Below are 23,581 nucleotides of genomic sequence, written 5' to 3' on the forward strand. Positions count from 1 at the left end.
GATGCCCTAACTCTTCCTCTTAGAGATGCAACCTCCTCCAAGATGTCTTGCTCTTCCATGCACTGCGCATATGCTGCTCACACTGTGCTCACTGGATTATTTATCAGTTTACGTGACTTTCTTTCCCGGGAAACTGAGTCCCTAGAGGCAGAGACTGTTTTACTTTAGACTTTCTAAGTTCGAGCAGCTTACTATAGAAATATATAATAAATGATATAGAGAGAATATAATCCAAGAAGGCAGATTATGTCTTCCATATCTTTGTCCCTATAGTTATCCAAGTACGGCATGCTGGTGGTATAGGAGGCCTTGGATTGCTGAATTAAACAATTAAATATCTAATATCTAAAGCAACCACATCCGGATTGCTAGGTTAAAAAGGGTGATTGGTGCAAATCTATTCTGAAAAGCAAGCACTTCTCTGACAAGAGCAAAAGTAAATTAGGAATGTGACCATAGAGCAATGGGTCTAATTTGTTCTGTGATTATAAAATCAATCTCCTTATTTTGCAGTCATACCTTGTAAATTAAGAGGATTACCAAGGTGTCTTATAGCAGTGCTTACTGCTTTAATGTGTGAATCATCTATTTAAAAAAACACACAACTGAGTTCTTTTGCTGAAAGTGTTATTATAAACGAAATATGGTCTCCTTCAAGATAAACAGGCAGCACTGAACAAATTAAAAAGCCCTTTCTTCAAAATTTAAAAAAAAAATGGTCGGAAAATATGGTTTCTGCCAAATAACAGAAAAAAGCAGTACGGATGACTTCCCAGAGGTAATAGTTATGAATAGGACATGTCTGATAATCAACTCATTAAAATCAGTTATGCTAAAAGCATTTATGAAATAGAATTAATAGCTTCAGAGCAGAATTCTCATTCATATAAGACCATTTCTTCAAGCCTCTGGTCTCATCACTGAACAATTATTCAAGTTTCTGTTATGTGCCAAGATCACATTCTCCCCTCCAAAAACTGGCAACGAACTATTTGACAACTGTCCTGCCCGCAAAACCCTCTGGCATCTGAATTCATCTAGATTGACATAAATAATAAAAAATTAAGACATGCTAAGAAGCCTTGGCATATCATCACGCAAAATAACACAGAGCTAATCGGTATACCAAATGATGACAAAACTCCTAACCTCGTCCTACCAGGAAATGGAGGTCAAATTTAATTTAATTTAATTTAACATTCAAATTTAATTCTTCAGAGCCAATTCAAGAATTTATAAGATTATTATCTATACCTGGGAAAAGGAATTAAATATTATCATAAAATTAAGGCGTCATGTGGGTTTCCTGGTGTTATTTTCCGGAGGAACAAACATCATTGCTGAATGAAGGACCGGTGGGTTCAGGTGTCCATTCTGTACCCTTGGTCCTGCGCTGTGTCTATACCTACGTGAAAGTAGTCCATGTGAAGGCAGGACTCTCAAGCGTACCACGCTATAATGTGGACCAAAGTCTCTTGCACGCACTCTTCTCAGAGGAGAGTGAGGACAAGTCTACAATCACAACGGAACCAAGCTCTTCCTGGTCCCCCTCCTGAGATGAGTGGTGTGGGTGCTGCTCTGAAGCTGACTACTGCCCCCTGTACCACTGTTGCTGGGGGTTCACTCACTATACACTACGACCACGGTATGTGTCATCACAAAGTGCTGAGGCCAGACTCCCAGTTCTGGCATCACTGGGCACATGTAAGAAAAGAACGGTCACAGAGGAGAACATTTTTCATTCCCAATAACGAACATTACCAGGAGGTGAGTGACTGGCAAGGACTAGAGACAATGGATCGGAAGGTAAGAGTCATCACCTAAATGGCTGGTGATCTAGCCACTGAACAGGGAAGACAGTCTGGGTATTCAGATTTTCATAAGGTGTTTTTTGTTTGTTTGTTTGTTTGTTTTTTTGTTTGTTTTTGGAAGTGTGAAGCTACACGAGATGATGAGATCACTTTCTAATGTACTGGTTGTGCCTCATGGCCCTTCATGGATTTATCATTCATGGTATATCTGACTTTTTTTTGCAAACTGGACCCCAACTACAATTATTTCCTGAGGTTATGGTTTTCATTAGTCTATAAACATCTGTGTAGAAGAATAAAATATAACATCTAAGAGAGGAAACTTAGGCTGAGCTACTGTTGACTCCTCCTGGGATGGAGATAATACATGTGTGTACACACACGCACACGTATATTTTGTCTCCTTAAATCACCTTACATTTTATATGGCCACATTGAACCTTCCCTAATTTTCTGGTTAGTTGTTTGTGCCTCCTCACACATTTTTGAGGGAACTTTCTAGAACTTCTCCACTGTCAGCCTGACATTTAATTGTTCAGCTGGAAGTGGTTTCAGTGTCTGTGAGCAAATTTTCAATATTTCAAAAATCCCAAGTCAATTCTTGTATTCCATAAAATACTGAAAACGTACAGGTCCCTGACATGAAATCCTCAGGCCCCCAGGAGTCCACAAATTTGTAACAGTAAATTATTTTAGTCAACCAAAACAACAATTCTGTTGACCACAGTCTTCAAAAAATATTTCAGAAACTACAAGTCATAAAATCAACCTCTGGGGGAGTTCCGCCTTTTATAGTGGTTCCTTGAGAAAGGGGTTGAGACACAAGCAAGTGTGTAAATGAACACATCAGACAATAAGCTCTTCCTGGCAAAGATCTTTACCCTCTGAGCTGTTTATACGCTTCAACACCCCAGTACAAAGATAACACTAGCAATAAATCTTCACTAGCTCTACGAACAGTTAGATTTTGTCACAGAATCAAAGTTCTTGAAAAAGCAATCTAAGACTGTGTTAACTGGAAGAACTCAGAGAAACGGGTTTTCCTCAGCCCTGGATTTCTATTTCAACAGCCAACGAATCCTCACTATGAAGTCAGAAGTCAAGTCAGAAGCAGCCAGACTAGAGCGTCTCCCACCAGTGTTAACGGAAGCAGGGGGCCAATTCCATGAAACTCATCAGGACCTGAAGTTTTCTTGTCTAATGTTTTCCTTGTCCCGTTATTTTGTCTAATGTTTAAGTAAATGGCATTTTTCTCGCCTGTCAAAGCCAGAAATCCCACGGCAGCACAAATGGACAAATATCATAGTGCTGGGTCAATCTACTTTTATGGAAGGGGATTTCTCTTGTCACCTGATGGCAACAGTAACTGTTTACTACACTGTACAGGGAGTTCCTAACATACTGTACTGGTGTCTGGTATCAGGGGCTCCTCCATGTTCAGCAGAGAGGTGGAAATTAATCTGCCTTCTCAACTAGGGTTTCTACCCACACAGTCTCAGAACACGCCAAGTCCCTTACCAGAATACATTTTTTTTTTCTGGTTTATACTGTGATATACGAATTCTTATGTTTGTATTTCTAAGACACCGCAGGCTATGCTTGCATTTGGTTGATACCACATTCATGCAATATGTTAAATGAAGAAACTTGCACCAAAATGTCCTCATCATCCTAACACTTACCTGTATGTGTCTGAGTAGATAAGTGTGTGTGAAATATTCAAACCATATGATCTAATATGGTTTATATACATATATTTAAAATACCTAGAGTTACTATAACTGGGTGCTTGCTGAATTACAGAATTAATACTACAACATTATTTATGTTAAATTTTTAAGGCAGTATCAGACATCTTTAATAAAATAGAGATTTTTACTCATTTATCTACTTCCGTAGCTCTGAGCCAAATCCTCTAACGTAATCATGAGCTCGATCTGTAACTACCATGGTGATAATGTCAATATATATAAAGGAAATGAAATACAGGAATATGTATTATATATATACACGTATATATGAATCTACATATAATATAAAAATATACATATCCCATTTATTTCCCTCTCTCTGCTTACATATCCATGCAGGCAGGGCACATGATTACGTGGGTGAGCACAGCTCAGAACTAAGGAAGCAGAGCAAAAGGCGCTTTATGGCTCCTTGTTAACGTGCTTACCTTTCGTTTACAATGAAGAGGTTTTTCTAAAAAATCAAATTGTCTATATTTGATTGGCAGTTTACGGGCTCCGTAACACACGGCGCACCGTACCTGTTTCACACTCGGGTGTGCTGACATGAAAGCGTTCGGTACTGATTCAGGGACAGTAACACTTAATGACGAGAGAGTAGAGGCATCTTAAAAAATGCAAAAGGAAGAGGGGCTCCCGAGAGCAGGAAAAGCAGAATCACCTACCAGCTCCACGCGTCCGAAGCCTCCGACGCCGAGGGTGTCGATGATGTTGAAGTCAGACAGCTTCAGGTTGGCGAAGAAAGCAGCTTCGGCTTCGTATCTGGATTTTTTGATGCGAAAAAATGGAAATTTCTTAGAGGTGCAAACACGAGAACCACGCACGACCGACCCGGAATGACAGGACTGTGGTACAGGGTTTACCTGTTCCAATTCCATCTTGCTTCTAGAGTCTGGGCTTCCTCCCAAGCATAATTGTTTGGTCCCCGTTGTGCAGAAAAACCAAGATTTGCACTCGTTTCCCAAAGGAGGATAAGACAAAGGACTTGGTGCCTGCCGGTCAGGGGACTGAGACAGCCCGTCACCCAGTCAAAGGTACATCACAGTGTTTTCCTGCGCGTCTTCTTGTGAGCACGGATTGTTGGGGTGGTTCTTTTTTGGTTTTGTTTTGGAATTTGTGGTTTTGTTTGGTTTTGTTTTTGCCGTTCAGCTTTTGGATGGCAGTGTCTCATGAGTTTCCCCTATCCACAGGCTGGCAGTGGCTCCTATAAGTATTTATTAAAAGCAGCAAGATCACTGAGGTCTCTGGGGCGACATCACAGCCAGGTTTTAGGAAAACAGATCCGAAAAGCAGAGGACTGATGTGCCAATGTCTGAAATGGAGGATTTCGGAAGCATATTCCTAAAAGTGTTCCTAAAAAGTATCTCCCCTTCGTTTATGTTTACCCACTGCCTCTCAGCTCGTAATCCCAGGGCCTTTCTGTTTGCCAGTTTCTTATATGAGCGGTGTGGAGGAGCAAGGAGGGTGCTCCAAAGCCTAACTACGCTCTGGGCGCATCTGACACATGCAAGTGGCCAAAATAAGCTTCTCCTCATGAGACAAGTGAATATGAGAGGCTTAAAATATCTTCTTGTTAAAGGCCCTACTATTTTTAGAAAGGGCAGGAAGGCCTAACAGTGAAGATGACCCTCCCTCTCACTCATGGCAGGTCAGGGAGTAATTCAGCTGTCTCCAAAATAAAGTATTTGCATAGCTCTGTGTAACCCATGACCTTCAGCCAGCCGGTACCTGATTTGGCCTGGGCTATAGATAGATCTGATGAATGCACTTGAGAGGATGATCCTAACCCCGCTGGTTTATGTCACTTTTTGGAGAGAGTCCCCCATTGGCACGCTTGGCGTTAAGCCGCGTGGCATTTTGGCTATTCCTTTATCATCAAACACAAAAATTTAGACTCTCCACTCCGGAGAAACGTGAAACATCTTTCCAGGTGAGGTTTTAGCATTCTCCAAGTTACAACCACAGTTCCAGTTTTTAACAAGCCTTGACAGACTCATGCGAGGGTACCAACAACCCAGTTCTCATTGTTAGCTGGTTGTGCGACATCAACTCCCTCTAGCCAGCCTCTGGGCTGCTGGCGACCCCTGATGGCTTGGGTGGGCGTCTCTCACTAATCACACAATCAAAAGATCAGCATAGTGATGCTGGAGACGGTTGGCTCGAATGGAACATAAGCAGCAAATGTGCATTTCTGGCATTCCAACTGGCCCACGACTTTTGGAAAATTAAAACTCCATCCCATTTAAAGGGCCAGTGGCAGAATTTGCTTCAACAGGTGCTTTACGAGGACATCTGTCGGGATCAGACCCTGAGACCCTGTGACCGTTTGTATGTGGTCAAGCATTTCCTGGAGGGCTAGATAATCAAATTCTAAATGAGACTGTTTTTGAATAATCCTATGCTCTTGCTGGATTTGGAGATCTCAGACACGAAAAGGGTAAACTCAGGCTATTTTAATGCCATTTTACATATTTGAAGTGTGGTGTGCTTACAATTCCTAAAGATCCTCCCGGACTCTCACTCTTGGGCTCTGGCAAGCTTGGCTGGTGATACATCTATACAAGTGATCTTCAGCCCCTTGTGCACACAAGAGCCCCCCGAGCATCTGCCAGAACCCGTGTAATCCAGGTCCTACCACAGACTGAGTGAATCAGAAAACTCTGGGAGCAGCACCCAAATTCCCATATTTTTTTTTTTAAAGCTCCCTCGCTGATTCTGATGTACAACAGACATTGAGAACTATAGGTCCAGCCTCTCTGAAAGCCAAAGGAATTGCAGAAACTGTGGGAGCATTTTGGGGAGGATTAAAATGGCCCTGGGGAATCAGGAGCTGCCTAGTGAGTCTGGGGGTGCCAAGAGTGTTGGGGACTCTTACAACTTGTTCCGGGCTCCTGCCCTCTGATCCTAGACTCACTGAAGTGACCAGCAGTGGCTAACACAGCTTAAAAAGAAGGAAAGGAACACTGCTAAAAACAAAACATACAACCCCCCAAAAAAACAAACAAAAAAACCCCAACAAAATAAAACAAATCCACACAAATCCAGAATGCAGAAGTTATAAGGTAGCTATTTTGTGTTTGTGTTTCTATAGAAAAATCCTCTTGACTTTCTTTGTTTATACACACTCTCTGATTAATTACTGATGGTAATCTCCTTAATGGCTTTAGATATACTAAATCTCATTTTAAATAGTAGACATTTTCTCTGTAGCCATTAAAATCCACCTAAACATATACTGCTCCCTATACTCAAAGCGCAATTAGCGTTAAAGAAAATATTTCATGTTTTGATGAAAAGAGGTTGGTGACATTGTAATCATACTTTGATAATTACTTGGCTAATATCACTTGGTGACTTTTTAAAATACTACCTCGAAGGATGATTTTATCTAGTGGTTGGTGAGATACATTTTGAGGGGCCTTTGGATAATGTGCTCTTGATGCTCCATATCATTCTGTTTGCATCGGGTCCCAATTCTCAGAGAAATCAAACAATGTAGCAATACTACCACAGTGGGTTTTATTTTTTCTTTCCCACCAAGGACATGTTAGTTGCTCAATATTGTGTGTTTACTTCTCATTTAGATTACTCTTTATGGACAAGAGTGACATCTTTTTTAAATTTTATTTATTTTTAAATACTTTATTTAAATTCAATTTGCCAATATATAGTATAACACCCATTGCTCATCCCATCAAGCACCCTCCTCAGTGCCCATCATCCAGTCACCCCAACCCCCACCACCTCCCCTTCCACAACGCTGTTTGTTTCCCAGAGTTAGGAGTCTCTCATGGTTTGTCATCCTAATTTTTCCCCACTCAGTTTCCCTCCTTTCCCTTATAGTCCCTTTCGCTACTTCTTATATTCCACATATGAATGAAACCATATGATGATTGTCTTTCTCCGATTGACTTATTTCACTCAGCCTAATACCCTCCAGCTCCATCCATGCTGACTTGCTCACAGAGACCCTTTTCCCTGAATTAATAACTGGAAATCACCACGGGAAGGGACTTCTGTAAAAAAGTTAAACTGGATGATTTAGCCTCTTCAGGTACCTACACTTGTTCATAACTTGGAGACGCATTTTCATTCTTTCTTTTCTTACAGAGATTATTTGAAGAGAATTTGAATCCATGGATTAAATTGGTTCTACTTTTCTCAGAGTTGGTTTAAGTTTGATTGGGAAAGGAGACTAAATAAATTGGTTAGGTAATGGGTGGTGTTCTATTAAATACATTTCTTTTGCTTGAAGGAGGTCAATGTGGAACCCATATTCCTGATGGGGTGCCCTAACAGGGTTCAAGGAATTAGGCCCAGCTTCATGCAATTCTAAAATTCATCCATACAACAGCGCTCATGAAAGGGACAGTTGCGAAGTGCTAGGGGAAATTCATACCAGTAAGAAAGTTCTCCACACTTGGTTGCCTAAAATCTAGAAAGGGGTACAAAGTATATTTTCTAATGGCCCTCAACTTAGTTTGAGATACTGATTTTTGAAAATAATACTGTTATTATTATTTTACTATGGGGTGAAAGCTATAGATCCTCTTCTCAGAAAAGCGCAAATATCCACAAGCCTTTTTTGCATACGTCAGGGAGCTTACAAACCCCTAAAATAGGTCAACAACACATAAATGACTATACAGCAAGAAATTAATTGTGTTGGGTGAAGGAGACAGAGATAATGCATCATTTCGCAAATAGTCTTGACCATAACATTCAGCCAGGGCTCTGGGTGATTAGTATCCAAAGACAACTGCTCATCTATCATCTTTAAATAGTGAAACACTAAACTTTTTTTTTTTCTTTTAAGAACTGATAAAAAGGAACAAAATTGTCCAGATGCTCCCTGACTTCCTTTCCCCTCATTTTCTGCCATACCAAGAAAATTCTAAAAGTGATGAAAACGTATAGCTGTAGGTGTGAAGAGAAGAGCAAGGCATATAGGCGGAGCCCAGAAACAGAATAGTCCTGGAATAAGCTCAATCTCTCTCTCTCTCTCCAACTACCTATCTTTATAGGATTAAAATGTCCTGTTTTTAGGAAATAGAAAAAAATCATTTTTTGGTTTTCCAATCTTCCAATATTACCAGCTTCCACAAAGCCATGGAGTAAGAATCAGGTGTCCTTCATTATTCACAGTTGTTTTTCCACTGTGGCCATATGTCCATGAATCAATGGGGTCATCATCTCAAACCAACAGAATCAGGCTCTATACCTTAGGAGTGACCATTATTCTTAAGAAGTAAACATCTCTCTCTTTCCCTATTGGAAACCACATAGGATGATTCCACCAGTACAGAAATGTATGGAACTTTAAATTTTATCTTTTTCTGGATATTAGAACAGCATTCATAGCTCAGCATTATTTTACAAAGCAGATTGTATTACGTGCATTTTTAAAGTAAGTGTCAAGCATTCAAAGGAACGTAATAGTTCCAGATGGGTTACAAAAGCCAGGAATTAGGGGCCAATGGAACCAAAGGCTACTGTGGACCTATATGCTTTAGCCCCACTCATCTATAATCCACATTGCTTCAGCAGTCTACCCTAAGAGTCTCCAAGGAAAATCAAATAAAGTCTTAGCATTTCCTAATCCACCTGGTGATGAGTTATCATGGCTTTGCCTGAGCTCATCTGCTATTGAGTGTATTTTTGTTTCTTGTTGGTTTTAGTTTTATCAGTTCCTGGGAAATCCATAAAAATGAAATGCTTCCGTCAACACATGGACTCTCATCTATGACTAATTTTCTTATTCCATAACTTCAATAAGATGAGATTCAATCAAACAATATCTCCTCTGGACTTAAAAACAAGAGAGCATCCTAGCATATAGACCAAAGTTAATGACTTGGGGTCCTGGCTTTGCCAGTGACTTTGTACTTCCAAGTCATTTAACATTTAAGCCTTTCTAGGAGTATCAACAAATTTACACTTAATAAGGACAGATTTTATAACTTGCCAGAGTCCCTACTTAAATGTCCAGATAAATGCCTAGAAATCTTTCTTTTTAAATTTTATGTGATCAAAGAGCATGGTCTACAATACAGCCAAGATATATATATATATATATATATATATATATATATATATATATATATATATATATATATATAATGTTGACTGTCTAGTGAATAAACTTTTAATTTGGTTTGCAGAGCGTTACGTTCCTGCTTCCATAAAGCTTGGTTCTTTGAGTAATTTGTAGGTCTGGTAAAATAGAAATCCAGCCAGAAAAGTAACTTTCTAGAGAGAAAGTAGAATTGGAAACTGGAGCGATAACATTTGCACATTTAACATAAATGTAATTTAGGCTTAAACTGCAATGCTACTTTAACTGTGTATGTAAAGAGTTTTAGTAAGGATACATCTTTAGTCCCTTGATTCTCAAATGTTTGGAGTTAGATAAGCTTAGTCACCAAAATAAAAATGAGTAGTTTTTCTTAAACCAATCCTCAAGCTATCAATCATCTCTTATTAATTTCTTTATAAAAATTTTCATTGATAACTAAACTTTAAAAGGGGGATCTTTCAACTTCATCAGGGAATGGAAGGAACCATTTTATAGCTTAAGGTTTGGACAGTTATTTCCTGTTGAAAGAATTGTGTTTTTCAAAGAAACATTTTATGAAATCCCTGTTAACTTAAGAAACCTTATTTCTAAAATTCTAAACAAAAAGGGATGGGTTCTCATTTATTTGGTCATAAGACATATAGGTAGAGTTGTTCCTATAGTCACTCTTCTTTAAGTAGTAGTGGCAAAAACTTAAAGACATAAAAAGTTTAAAAGTAGTTTAAAGAATATAAAGTATTTCATTATGTCAATTTTCTCCAGAAAGTGTAATCTCATCTTCAGGGAATCTGAGATAACATTACTTTGCTCTATTTCAAAAATTGTGGTTTTCAGGAACAAAGAAATTTTTTTTTAGTACTCTAGTCATGAAATAGTTCTACTTATTTTTCAAATACATACCCTGGAGGAGATATGGCCAACAGGAATACACAGGAAAATTGCATTTCCCATATCTGCTGAATAAGGATGATAGTAATGCAAATATTCTGCATTTAGAAAGCACCTTTCTTCCAAGGACTTTAAATTTCTCTCATTTAATTTACCCTCCCTGATTCTCTGTGAAGATGGGATAACAAATATTTTTACTTCTCTTTCGCGATGGGGTGGACCCGTCGTTGATAAGTGGTTGGTTTCAGTAATTAAATAGCAGAAGTAGAGCTAGAATATTTGTGCAGGTTTCAAATCACGGCATGTTTACATTTGCTCCAAAAAAAACTTAATTTACTTTATCTACCAAGATAGTAGAGAATCACACAATCATAGAGGTATTTTTGTCTTGAAGTCCAAAGATACTAATATGGTTCAAAATCTAGACTAACACCACAGGGAGCTCAGCTAATTCAACCTTTGCATTTTTAAAAGATAAAAAAAAAAACTAAGTTCAGGGATGGTAAGTGACTTAGCCAAGGTTCCAAAGACTCAGAGACACAGACAGGTGCTTTGATTCGCGATCTTTTTACTCTCTGATTCTTTTTCTATAATACTCCGATAATTGAGAAACAAAGGCAAATGTAAAGTATGTTTAAGTAATATGGTACAATTTATTACAATGGGGACTGATTTTAAGGTTAAGATTAAACTTCCCATTTCTTTCAATATTTTAACCAATATATATTGAACATGACCTGTAAAGAAAAGTCTTTGGATAGAAAAGAGAATTTTCTACTTCAGGGGAAAACTTGGGCTGTCTTTATCCATCTTTTCTTTAGAAACTTAGGCTATGGGGGCACCTGGGTGGCTCAGGGTGTGATCCTGGGGTTCTGGGATCGAGTCCCACCATCGGGCTCCCTGCAGGGAGCCAGCTTCTCCCTCTGCATGTGTCTCTGCCTCTTTCTCTCTCTCTGTCTCTCATGAATAAATAAATAAATAAAAAAGAAGAAGAAGAAACAAAATGAAACTTGGGCTATGGCAAACAGAGTCATCAGGGAAATTGAATGAGAATTTTGCCCCACTGGGTAGTTCTCTGAAGTGGCAAGAGGCAAGAAGATGAGGACAAAGGGACTTCCCTGAGACCTGAGTTACTGGAACCGTAAAGGCTGAAGGGATGGTCATTTTCACCTATTTTATTTGCCCTGCACCTCACCTCCCTGGCCTTGAGAAGTTTGATCGTCACCTTAAAATTAGTCTCCATCATAACCTTCACAGAATCAGAAGACTGAGCTGGGAGCAGGAGGACTAGGGCTCGAACAAACTACTCAGGGCCCACTTGGGTCTCTGGACTCAGAACCTTTGCTGAGCACCCCGTGTAGCCCCGAAGGAGTTGGCCTGAACTCAAAGGGACAGGGCACACACAGCCTCAGTGGACCAACAGATAGAAGGACAGTAAAACGCAGCATATGGCAAGAAGAAGATGAGAAGAAACACCACCCTCCCAAGCTCCTGGGGACTTAATAAAGGACGTGAGCAAGGACGGACCCAGCATAGACCTGGGCAAGATGTTCCCTTTTCTGTAAAGTGAAGGGTTGGCACCAGACATGTCTATGAAGCTCCCTTGCAGCTGGATGGTTCTGGGATGCCGAGTGTCCTGAGCCACACTTTGCAGGAAGCCCTGACACCCGCAGCTATTCTTTTCTTCCTCTGGTTCCTCTTCCCCAGCAGGCCCTCTAGTCCCTGTCTCCTGGAGCTCCTTCCTGCAAGGGGGCCCTGTTCTCAGCTCCTGGCATGAAAAGGAGGCAAGAAGGAGAGCCCTGTTCCCCGGCTGAGACAGCAGCCCGGAAGGACAAGTGCTGCTGTCTAGAATAGAACCATAAATACCTGGCACCTGAGACCCTAACAGACTCGAGGCTCCCTCTTGTCCAGCATTCCTATCAGGATTACGGTTACAAACAGACTTGATAAGAGCCCTGGGATTTGGGGCCAGGCAGCAATCTTTTACAGTACGATGTCCAGGTCAAGGCTATACGGATGTTAATGATCAAGGCTAAGATCATATCGCAACAGGTAAGGACCAGGGACACAAGCCCCGAGTGGAAAAAGCTCTGGACTTGGTGCGCTTTCTGTGAGCTGGTATTGTTAAGCAGCTTCCCTTAGGGAGCAGACCCAGGCTGCGGCCAGGATTTGGCTCCATCCAGGCCCCATTTATTCCTGAACTGAAAGCCCAGGAGCAGCCCCAAAGAGCCTCAGTCAGAGGCTGGAGGAGCCGACCCGCCTCGACCCATCAGGGCAAGGCCCTTCCCACCAATCAGGACCAGGTGGGTTATTTATCTATTTTTTCTGTCCCTCATTAGCATAGCGGAACCCGGATGGGAACTTTCTCTGCAGGAGCAGTCTCCTCCCTCTCTGTTTAGGGAGGCCAGGTAACTCTCCTCTGTGGGTGCTGTGCCTCCTTTCAGTTTGATCTGTCATCCCAATAAAGCTTCGCCTGTGCCTTTGATTTTGGGGTCCTGCCTCCTTTCTACATTGTGGGGCCCAAGAACCCAACCCTGGCAACCACATGCGAATTTTAAAGAACCACTAGTGTTCGTTTGTACATGCACAAGTGACAGACACCTGTTACGTAGCCCACGAGCATCACAGGGGACCGTGTCTCCAGTTCTAAATAGTTATTCTCTCGTGATCTTTGAGAACACCACCCATACTTGACCTGGGGAGAGCAGCCTGTACATCTTTTCCTTCATAGAGAAAATATTAAGTAGAAAAAAAGGAAAACGAGGCAAAAATTTTGCTACGTCAGGTTGCTTAGAAATAGGAAGGGTGTGTTTATCAAATGAACTCAAATAAACCTTTATCAAATAAACCTCAGGAAATACCACGCATTTGGTATCAAGTAACAGCCATCTGAATGCGGAATCTGGCCCCGTTCTGTGGTGCAGCCAATACAACTGAATGGGTCTGGGGTTTTTTCTTTCTTCTTTTTTTCTCACTGATATCCATATTTTTATTCAGATTTTCTTAGTTTTTACCTAATGTCCCTCTTCTGTTCCAGCATCCCTCTCAGGCTGCCACATGCCATATTACATTTAGTTGTTCTATCTCTGGAAATTCCCTTTGGCTGATGAAGTTTCTCAGACTTTGCCTGTTCATCATGACCCTCAGAGTACTAAAGGATACTGGTCAGGTGTTTTATGGAATGTCCCTCAAGTGGGGTTTATCTGATATTTTCTCACAATTTTTCTGGGGTGAGAAGTTTTTTTTGGGAGGAGGACTACAGAAGTCAAGGGCTGATTTCATCACATGATAACAAGGATACATACTGTTGCTACCACTTAGCGCTGATGATGCAAACTCCGATAATATGGCTGAGGTAGGAATTCTAGTTTCTTTTTTTTTTTTTTTTAAGATTCTATTTATTTATTCATGAGACAGAGAGAGAGAGAGAGAGAGAGAGAGAGAGAGAGGCACAGACACAGGCAGAGGGAGAAGCAGGCTCCATGTAGGGAGCCCAACGTGGGACTTGAACCCAGGACCCCAGGATCATGCCCTGGGCTGAAGGCAGGTGCTAAACTGCTGAGCGACCCGGGATCCCAGAACTCTGTAGTTTCTAACACAGAACACATCACTAGAGGAACCACTAAATGCAAAATGAGCTGTATTAACATGTAATCTTCTCCATCATTTTTACCCTAGAAATGTGTCCTCCTCAAGATGGGATGGGTTCCAAAAGGCATCACACAAGTCCGTGCTACTAAGCTTTCTGCACAAGAATCCCAAAGGGTCACAATAAAAATACACTGCTGAGGATCTGGGTGCAGATGGCTGTCATATTACAAACTGGTATCTTCCCACACGTTTTTATAGTGCTGAGAAGAACTGACACCCTTAAATTACTGCTTTTCTTACTTACAAGTATACCAAATTATTACCATGATTGTTTGCCTGAGTACACGTTTTACTTGTCATGGATGCTTAGAATTAATTTCTTTTAAAGATTTTATTTATTTTTCATGAGAGACACAGAGAGAGAGAGGCAGAGACACAGGCAGAGGGAGAAGCAGGCTACCCGTGGGGAACCTGATGTGGGACTTGATCCCAGGACCCCGGGATCATGACCTGAGCAAAAGGCAGACACTCAAGCACTGAGCCACCCAGGCGTCCCTATAACTAATTTGAAATCACATTTCATGTGAGTTATACCACTGATTTAAATACACACTGTTATAACACCTAAACTGACCTTTGCTTCTGGGCTAGCTTATATTGATCATTTCTCTGTGCTTGTGACAATGGTTTTTAAAGAGGACTATGCACTAAAAGACGCCATCGTTGAGCGATTCCATTAGAACGGTGAGCGAATTCTCCCAATACTAGGTTACGAGGACTTTCTTCTGTGTACATAATAAAAATGATGCATTTATCTTACCACTCTATAAACCTCCTGGTATACAGCCTATTGGATAGGCTCAATCATTTCCTCCCTTTAAAAATAATTAGTGAAAAATAGTGAATAAAATGAAAATTAGGAGGGGCATTTGGACCTATTATGGTTATTCTTTGTACTACTTAATAGCCATAGAAGTTTTTTTTTTTTTTTCCCATGTGTGATTTCCTTTGCTTTATGGATTTTCTATGGCTACAGTGGACCTTTTGGCTACATCCTATTCTCATTTCTCCTTTGGTGACCTCCTTTGTCCTCATCCAAGTTATGAACTTTCTCTCAGAAGTTAATAACTAACAGATTTGCGTGGCCTCAATGGATTCATTTGGTCTTGCAAAGGCTTGTGACAATAGATCAAGCTGTATTTGTGAGGAGAGCATTGCCTCAACTTGTTGCTGCTTGTTACTGGGCGTGCAGCGTGGATCCTGAATGTCCACTTGAGGACACCCGGTATCTAATTGGGGTCTTGGTCTGATTTATGCTCCTGTGGCTCTGCGGGCATAACACAACGGCAGAGAGGAAACCTCTCTTCTGGCCCATTCAGAATAGGCAATGGCTAGACCGGGGAGGAGAGGAGCCTCCGAAACTTGTACCATGTCCTGGCATCTGCAAGGCATCAGGGGACCCAGAGGGTGGAGAGCAGAGAGGGGGTGAGGGACTCTCTCTCTCTCTCTCTCTGGATGGGAAGCTGAAATACATACTTTCTTCATTTTATATGGCACTGGCGTTATTTCGCCAGGCACAGGAAAAACTGAACAAGACTCAACACAAACGTATAAAATATGAAGTAAACAAACTGAAGTTGAGAAAATCAGATTATTTTTTTAGCAGTGATTACTCTGCTTTTACTGAATATCCGAAGGACATTTCAGTGGTAATGGAATCACACTATAGTACCCCTTGCGCAAAGAGACCACTTAAGAAACGTAATAGGAAATAGATTAGAGATGGTCTTAAAAAGCAGACGCATTGACATTCTGGTGCCCAAACACCCACTGCTATATGGATAACTGCTTCAGAAACAAGATTCCAGATACCCACCATTTGCTTCAACGTGGATGGACCTGGAGGGTATTATGCTGAGTGAAGTAAGTCAATCGGAGAAGGACAAACATTATATGGTCTCATTCATTTGGGGAATATAAAAAATAGTGAAAAGGAATAAAGGGGAAAGGAGAAAAAATAACTGGGAAATATCAGAAAGGGAGACAGAACATGAGAGACTCCTAACTCTGTGAAACGAACTAGGGTTGTGGAAGGGGAGGAGGGTAGGGGGTGGGGGTGACTGGGTGGCGGGCACTGAGGGGGGCACTTGACGGGATGAGCACTGGGTGTTATTCTGTATGTTGACAAATTGAACACCAATAAAAATAAATTTATTTTAAAAAAAAAGAAAAAAAAGAAACAAGATACCCACGGGCCCTTCTTGCTGAAGTTGGGAGAACCAAAGCACCACACAGACCGCAAGGTGACCCTGACTGCGACAGAATTATTCAGCTTGCACAGAGTTACCTTTTTTTAAGTCTCTAAATCGTATTCCAGCCTATCCCTGAAACTGAGAAAAAACTAAAAATCCCTATGCTTTTTTGCAAGATACATGATTTGAAATAGTTTCATAACCACGATTGCTAACTTCTTGAGTGTCACGCACTAGCTGGAAAGTAACGCCATAAAAAGAACAAAAAATGAACAGAAATAAGGCTGACCTAAGGCTGACCAGTTTCAGGTTTCACGCAGGCCTCACCATGTCTGTCTGGAATACGTTTATGTATAGCAACTGGGTTCTTCCTGTTTTTAAATACAACAGTGTAGAACATTGCTAGGCAATTTGTTTAGAAAAGACCTTTCTTAGGCGACGTAATACATGAGATTTGTTATCTAACACAACAGTGGGTCGAGAATCTGCTGATAAGGAAAAGATCCTCCAACCCTTAGTTTAGGTTTTAGGGAAAGTAATGCTGAGTGGTTACTTCTCGACATCCAGGATCTCGTTGGAACACACAGATGAGGATGACTAGGTCTTCAATCGTGATACCCAATAATCTAGCGCCATCTAGGGATGGGGGTGTTCCATGAAGAAGGACATTGTCCAGATTATTCAAATTTTATCTCTTCTGTTTACCACATGGACTCTCACCCCCCATTAAAAAAAAAAAAAAAAGCAAAGAATCAATATTTCTAGAATGGATTATGTTCTTCCAAATCATTTAAAGCACAATTTATTGAACACAGTACAGTGTTCAGAGGATGACTCCCCACCATCATTCCCAATAATCAATCAACTGCTGCTACCTCTACTTAGGATGACCCCCCAACAACACTGCTACCTTGTAATACTTGTTATTACTTGCTCAGTTTTTAAGTATTTTCCCTTGATAGAGTCAGGGAGTCTCTTATCTCCCATTTCTGACCCACGTACTACTTGCTCTATTAGGGACTCACCATCTGAGCCTGAGTCAGCTTCAGACCCCCTCTGCACCTCAGCTTTCTTTGTTTCATGGGCACACGAACAGAACCAACTCCACTGGGTTATGGTAAATAATAAATGCACGTGAAACAAAATTGTAAGCAATTGATAATAACAAGATGATCGATACCTATTGGGGAGTTTGTACTGTGTGTCTGATACTGTTCGTTATTACGAACCACCCGATTTTCCTGTCTGTGGATGTTTGCTTCCCTAAGTTGCTGTGTTTCCCCTCACCTGGGACCAAGGTAGTAAGAGTTACGCGTCAGCAAACTAGAGATCAATGGGATGTTACAATAAAGAGATGACATTAATTCATAAACATGAATATGCAAAAATGCCATAAAGTTGACATTTGCTCCTTTTCCGTGATCCTCAATGTCTTCATTGGAAATAGTATAATTGGCGGCATATGGTGCTCCCACTAGACCCTGGAAACTCTCCGTGTATTGCTGCCATGGAATGTACGTATGTTATGGTTCCACCGTTGAATTTCTGAATCATCTTAGATACAGAATCAGGTGTCATCAAGTGATGGGCTACGTGATGAAGGAAGCATGGGATTTCTACAGCCCACTCTAGGGACCACAAAGTCCTGACATTCAACTATTCTCTGGGCTGGGGGGAGACGGACGATACATCACCAGGCTCTCAGCGACAGACATGGAGCCGGACCGTGACCACCAAAATGTAGAGCTTGGAAATGCCCGACACAGGGTCTCGAGAGGACAAATTGTTGGCCAAAATCAGAATTGCCAAGAAGCTGCTCAGCGACCCAATCCTGCAAACGGATCCCTTGCCCGTGTTCCTGGGGATTACCCCGTAGAAGTCGCGTCCTTACAGCCACCTTGAGGGCGTCTCACCAGGAAACAGGATAAGGACCCGGGCACGTTGCAGAGGCACGAGGGATCTCAGCGGGCCCTTCAGGAACATGCAGGCAAGCCTGCTGATGTGCCCACCCAGACCTGAGGCTCCTGGGGGCGCCTTCAGCAGGGGCGGCGAAATCTTTCAAATCTTTCACTTTCTTGACTTCGGCAAATAATGATAAACCCTCCTTTGATAAAGGCTTTACCAGATTTATCATGTCTTTATCCCACTGAGTAATGCTCACGAGGGGGACATTCCCCGAGGTGAGTTTTGAAGGTAAAGGAGAGAGAAAACTCCATCTCTATGGTCTTACTGACAAATAACACAAGAAGAAAAAAATAGCACGCACAAGATGTTTGTCTTTTTCAGCCCCCGCCAAAGCACATCTGCAGCATCCCAGCATGTCACGCGCGTCCAGTAGCTCTGCTGCTTACATACGGTACGGTTAGCATCGCATGGGGATGTTTCATGTCAGAGGCCACTGGTTTTTTGTTTTTTGCTTTTTAAAGATTTTATTTACTTATTTATGAAAGATACAGAGAGAGAGGCAGAGACCCAGGCAGAGGTAGAAGCAGGCTCCATGCAGGGAGCTGGACGCGGGACTCGATCCCGGGACCCCAGGGTCACGCCCTAGGCTGAAGGAAGATGCTCAACAGCTGGGTCACCCAGGGGTCCCTATATGATCTTATTTTTTTTTTTTTTAAGATTTTACTTACTTATTCATGAGAGACACAGCAAGAGAGGCAGAGACACAGGCAGACGGAGAAACAGGCTCCATGCAGGGAGCCAGACACAGGACTCGATCCTGGGACCCTGGGGTCACGCCCTGGGCCGAAGACAGGTGCTAAACCACTTAGCCACGCAGGGATCCCCAAGGCCACTGGTTTTGAGATGCAATTGCCACTATATGGGTCCGGCATCAGCTCCCCTGCCCCATCCAGCCACTATCCCCTCTAGCAAACACCGTCAATGACCCACTTGCACCTGCTGACCCGAAGAGGCTGGTCCTTGCTGCACGGACACTGCCTAGGCCCCTGATCATCTCGACAGGGACACACAAGGGCAAGTGGAGGCACGGCAAGGAGGGCATCGTCACTGCGTACAGGGCTCTGCCGGCATCCCATGTCCCCGTGTCCCCGGGCTGCACTGCACCACGTCCCTCCTGGCAGGCGGGCTCAGGAGCCGCGGGAGAGCCACTTGGAAGATGGGCCTCTCCTCCTCGGGCCAATCCGATCATCTCTCCGAGGAGCGCCCGCCTGGCCGGGAGGGAAGCAGGGGTGGCGGCAACGGTGACCTGCTCTCGCCTTCGGGGCGCCTCATCCATGCGAATTTCTCCGGGGATTTCTTCGGGGATCAGCAGCGCGGTGGCTTCAATTCCCGGAGTGGCTGCCGCCCCTCACTTCACAGCTTCCACTTTCCATCGAAGACCCCGCTCAGCGTCCCCACGAAGACGCCTTCGGGATTCGTGAACTACAGGAAACGGGGCAGCTGGAGCCACAGCTGCGTACGACCACGGCCCATCGCCCGGCCCGAGCAGGTGTCCTTTCTGCCAGGCCCGGGTCCCTGGGGCTAGGCTGTCAGCCTCACCTGCCCGCCCTCGTCCCTGCCCTTCCGGGTCGCGGGGAGCAGTCACCACCTGCTTTCGATCCCACGTGGACACAGACACGGACGCCGAGGCAGCGCTAACCTCCTCTGGATGGGGACGGGGACAGAGACCCAAGGGCAGGAACGGGAGGCAACACGGACATCGTGTCGGTCTTCAGGACCCTACAGAGAACCACCACCGTGGTGATGGAACCGTCCCTGAGAAGCGGCAAGTGTCCCCCTGTCAACCGTCATTCCGGCGCTGCAGGTTTTGAGAGATCCACGGAAGGTACTTCTATTACTTACGTCCTCAGGTGTTGCTGGAAATACCGAGCTCCTGCTGGTGACAAAACCGCCTTCCACTTGTACCATCCACACACTGTCTGCACTGAGCACGGTGTCCTCTTTGTGACACTATAGCACACCAAGGAATGCATCACCCCAAGGGGAGCAGAGGGGCCTCAGATGCCCCTGTTACTATTGAAATGTTGGTTACGTGCCCCGTATTTCCTTATCGCTATTCCTAGTGAGCATGATACTGGACAACTTCTGCACACGGTCACGGGAATCCCAATAAGTCTGCAGTTCAACCAGTGATTGAGCCTGCCTCGTTGACCCAACTCATAACAGTTTTCGATTTGCCCCCATAGATTGTGACCTCTACTTATACGACGTATACAAGACACCTAAAAGCCCCACAAGAAGGCAAAGCTTGCTTGGCTTGGTTGTTGTTGTGTTTTTGTTTTTTTACCCTGCTCTGGAATCTCCGTGAAATGAAAATGATTTTCACTGGGCCATGCCATGACCGGGGACTCAGCCGTCTCTGTGAGTGACTCAAAGCCCCCAGGGACGCCTGCGGGTTGGACCGATTCCATGTCTGCTGAGGACACGCATCCTCCCATCATTAGTTTTCAGCATGAAAATTATATTTCAATTGACCCCAAACCACAAAGTCCATTTTCAAGGTTGGTAAGATAGCGCTTTTGCTCTGCGTGTTTTATAATGGAAACCAAGGGGCTTAAGAGTGACGGCAATTATCCCCAGGTCGATAACAGATTAACCTGGCTGGGCAGGACAAGCTGATGCCCGGAAAGTTCTGCAGCCTTTTTTTTTTTTAGCATTTCCTGATCTGAATAACTCTCTGGAGACTGATACAGGAGGCCGGCCAGATATACTAAGAGGCATTTGAGAGACGAAGGTCAATAATTAGACCGACGAGACCAGCTGAAATAGACTCTTAGATTCTTTTCGACAGTTCAAGTCATCTGAGCATTGTGATCAAAATGGAACTCCAGTTTCCTGTTTTTAGCAGAATCGGCCAGTTCTTTGATATCATACGCTACTTTTAGCCAATTACGAATAAAAACGAGCCTATGCCGGGCACTATCTGGTCATGGACCAAATCTACCGAAAAACCCACAGACACAACCAACCAAACCTGGCCCACCTGCACCTTCCACGCCGGTGGAGGAGAGACATGAAGAGACAAGTTTGTTTGTAGTATATTTGTGGTAAGGGTATGGAGAAAATTCAGGCAAGGAAGGGGACCAGGGGGTGTCTGGACACAGGCTGATTCGGGAGGGAGGCACCTCAGCAAAGGTGGCAGGTGGAAGGAGAGCAAGCTACCTTCAGCCTGGACAGGTGCCAGCATGGGCCTTGTACCCGAGCAGGAGGCTCTTGCAGGGCTTTGAGCAGTGAGCCGTCACAAAGCGACCACAGGAGGCAGAGGGGACATGCACAGGTGGGTTAAAGTCCCTGCCACACTCCAGGCAAGAGCCTGGACAGGGGGGTAACGCCCCGCAGCTGGTTCGGGAGCACGTACCGGGGGAGAGTCAGTGGGATTAGCTGTCAGATGGATGTGAAGTGTGCATAAAAGCAGCAGAAGCGGGACAGGACGAGGCTGGAGTTTTGAATCTCGAGCAAGGATAGTGTTCTGTTGATCAAAACTGGGAAAACCATAAGAAAAGCAGGTTTGGAGGAAGAGCGGGAGCTCAGTTTTGATATTTGGGGTGTATGACTGGACGCAAGTGGATTTGTCAGGAAGGCTGCTGGCTGTCTAAGGTTCAAAAAAGACACCTGGGCTGAAAAGGTGTCCCCTAGAGGCTCTGGAGGCTGTGGGACGAGCCCAGTTCCCCCCGGGACGAAAGTGCAGATGGAGAGGAGGGCAGACCCGGAGGCCCAGTCCCACAGCCTCAGAGCCCAGGAGCAGACAAGGAATGGCCAGTGAGGATAAAAGGAGCACCTGCAGGACATGTGGGGAGCTGGACGCGGGACTTGATCCCAGGACCCCGGGATCACAACCTGAGCCGAAGGCAGACGCTCACCCGCTGAGCCGCCCAGGTGCCCCACTGCCATGTCTTTATATACCCATCCTGACCTACCTAGACAGTCCAGAGGCCCACTTCTCTTTAATGTTTTTGATGGGGAATAATTCGATGACAAAATTTTTATCATCAAACCGAAGGTTCTGGAACGCAAATACCATGAACCTAGGTAGCAACTCATGTTGCTACAGTTGGTTGGAGCTGAAGGATGGGTTCCAGATGGACTTGGGACTGACGGCATCATCGGGACAGGAGACAATGGCCCTTCGTAGCCCCGTTCTTCCCCAGACACCCGGAGGGAGCAGAAGCAAGCTCCCTCGCTGACCACGGAGCATCGGTGTGCGGCTCCCTGGGGTGAACTACACCACTACACCGCTCCCTGAAAGGGGTCACCCTGCTGGTGGCCTGGCTGCGCGTCACCAAGGGAGGGGTCTAAGGGAACATCAGAGACCATCCCCTGGGGACCAGGCCTCCTCACCCGGGAGTGGGGCAGCAGCTGGTGGGGGACACACTCATCTGCACTCTCCCCAGATCCCCAACCCTGCACAGCTAATGTGACTTCTCTCACCATCCAAACGTCCTTGGGAACACAGAACTGTGTTCCAGTTTTCCTTCTCTCGTATTCGGAACGTACCTGCCCCCAGAGCACAGAGGCCTATCGTGATTATTACATTTTTTAGTATTGGCTAGCTTTTCGCTTTCTAATGAGAAAAAACAGAAAGCTCTTTTTAAGGCAGTAGTTATGTCTTACTTTGCATTTATTACAGTGTTTAGAAATGTATTAGAGCCTATAGCCGACATTCGAGAACTATTTTTTGAATAGCAAAAGGCTTCCTTTGAGCCATTGTCTCATCTTTTTGTGTGTGAGTCAAATGAAAAATATCTGCTATTAGAGCTCCATGTTTATTAATTTCTTCACATAGTGAATGCCTACGTGAACACTTGTATCGCAAATTAACACAAAACCGCATAGAACTCACATTCAGACTTTCCTTTTAAAGTTATTTTTTAAAGATTTTATTTATTTATTCATGAGAGACACAGGCAGAGGGAGAAGAGCAGGCTCCCTGCAGGGGAGCCTGATGCAGGACTCGATCCCGGGACTCCGGGGTCATACCCTGAGCCAAAGGCAGATGCTCAACCACTGAGCCGCCCAGGCATCCCTTAAAGTTACATTAAATGAAGCTTCCATGTTTAGGCTTTTTGTGCATAAAATGGAGTACAATGAAATGCGTTGTTATGCAAATAATCTTTAATTTTAAGGAGGAGGAAAAGAAAATAAGAAAGCTGTGATTTGTTTTTTTAATAAAATGTAACATATTTATGGATCACGCTTTCTACGTGAGATTTCAATAAAGCTTATATATTAGGGATTTAATGCTGCCTA

The 23,581-nt window shown here is 43.5% G+C and overlaps 1 protein-coding gene across 3 annotated transcripts in view; it reads right to left on the minus strand.

Annotated features, from left to right (window-relative positions):
- The window catches only part of PRKG1 (protein kinase cGMP-dependent 1), a 1,197,769-nt gene that overhangs the window by 48,313 nt on the left and 1,125,875 nt on the right, over positions 1-23,581 (minus strand). For all 3 annotated transcript variants that reach the window (XM_041728585.1, XM_041728584.1, XM_041728586.1), the window contains one exon: positions 4,228-4,324. In XM_041728585.1, coding sequence (XP_041584519.1) covers positions 4,228-4,324 — 97 coding nt within the window. The remainder of the gene's footprint in view (positions 1-4,227; positions 4,325-23,581) is intronic.

The sequence above is a fragment of the Vulpes lagopus genome, chromosome 14 (genome assembly GCF_018345385.1).
Source record: "Vulpes lagopus strain Blue_001 chromosome 14, ASM1834538v1, whole genome shotgun sequence".
NCBI classification, from domain to species: domain Eukaryota; kingdom Metazoa; phylum Chordata; class Mammalia; order Carnivora; family Canidae; genus Vulpes; species Vulpes lagopus.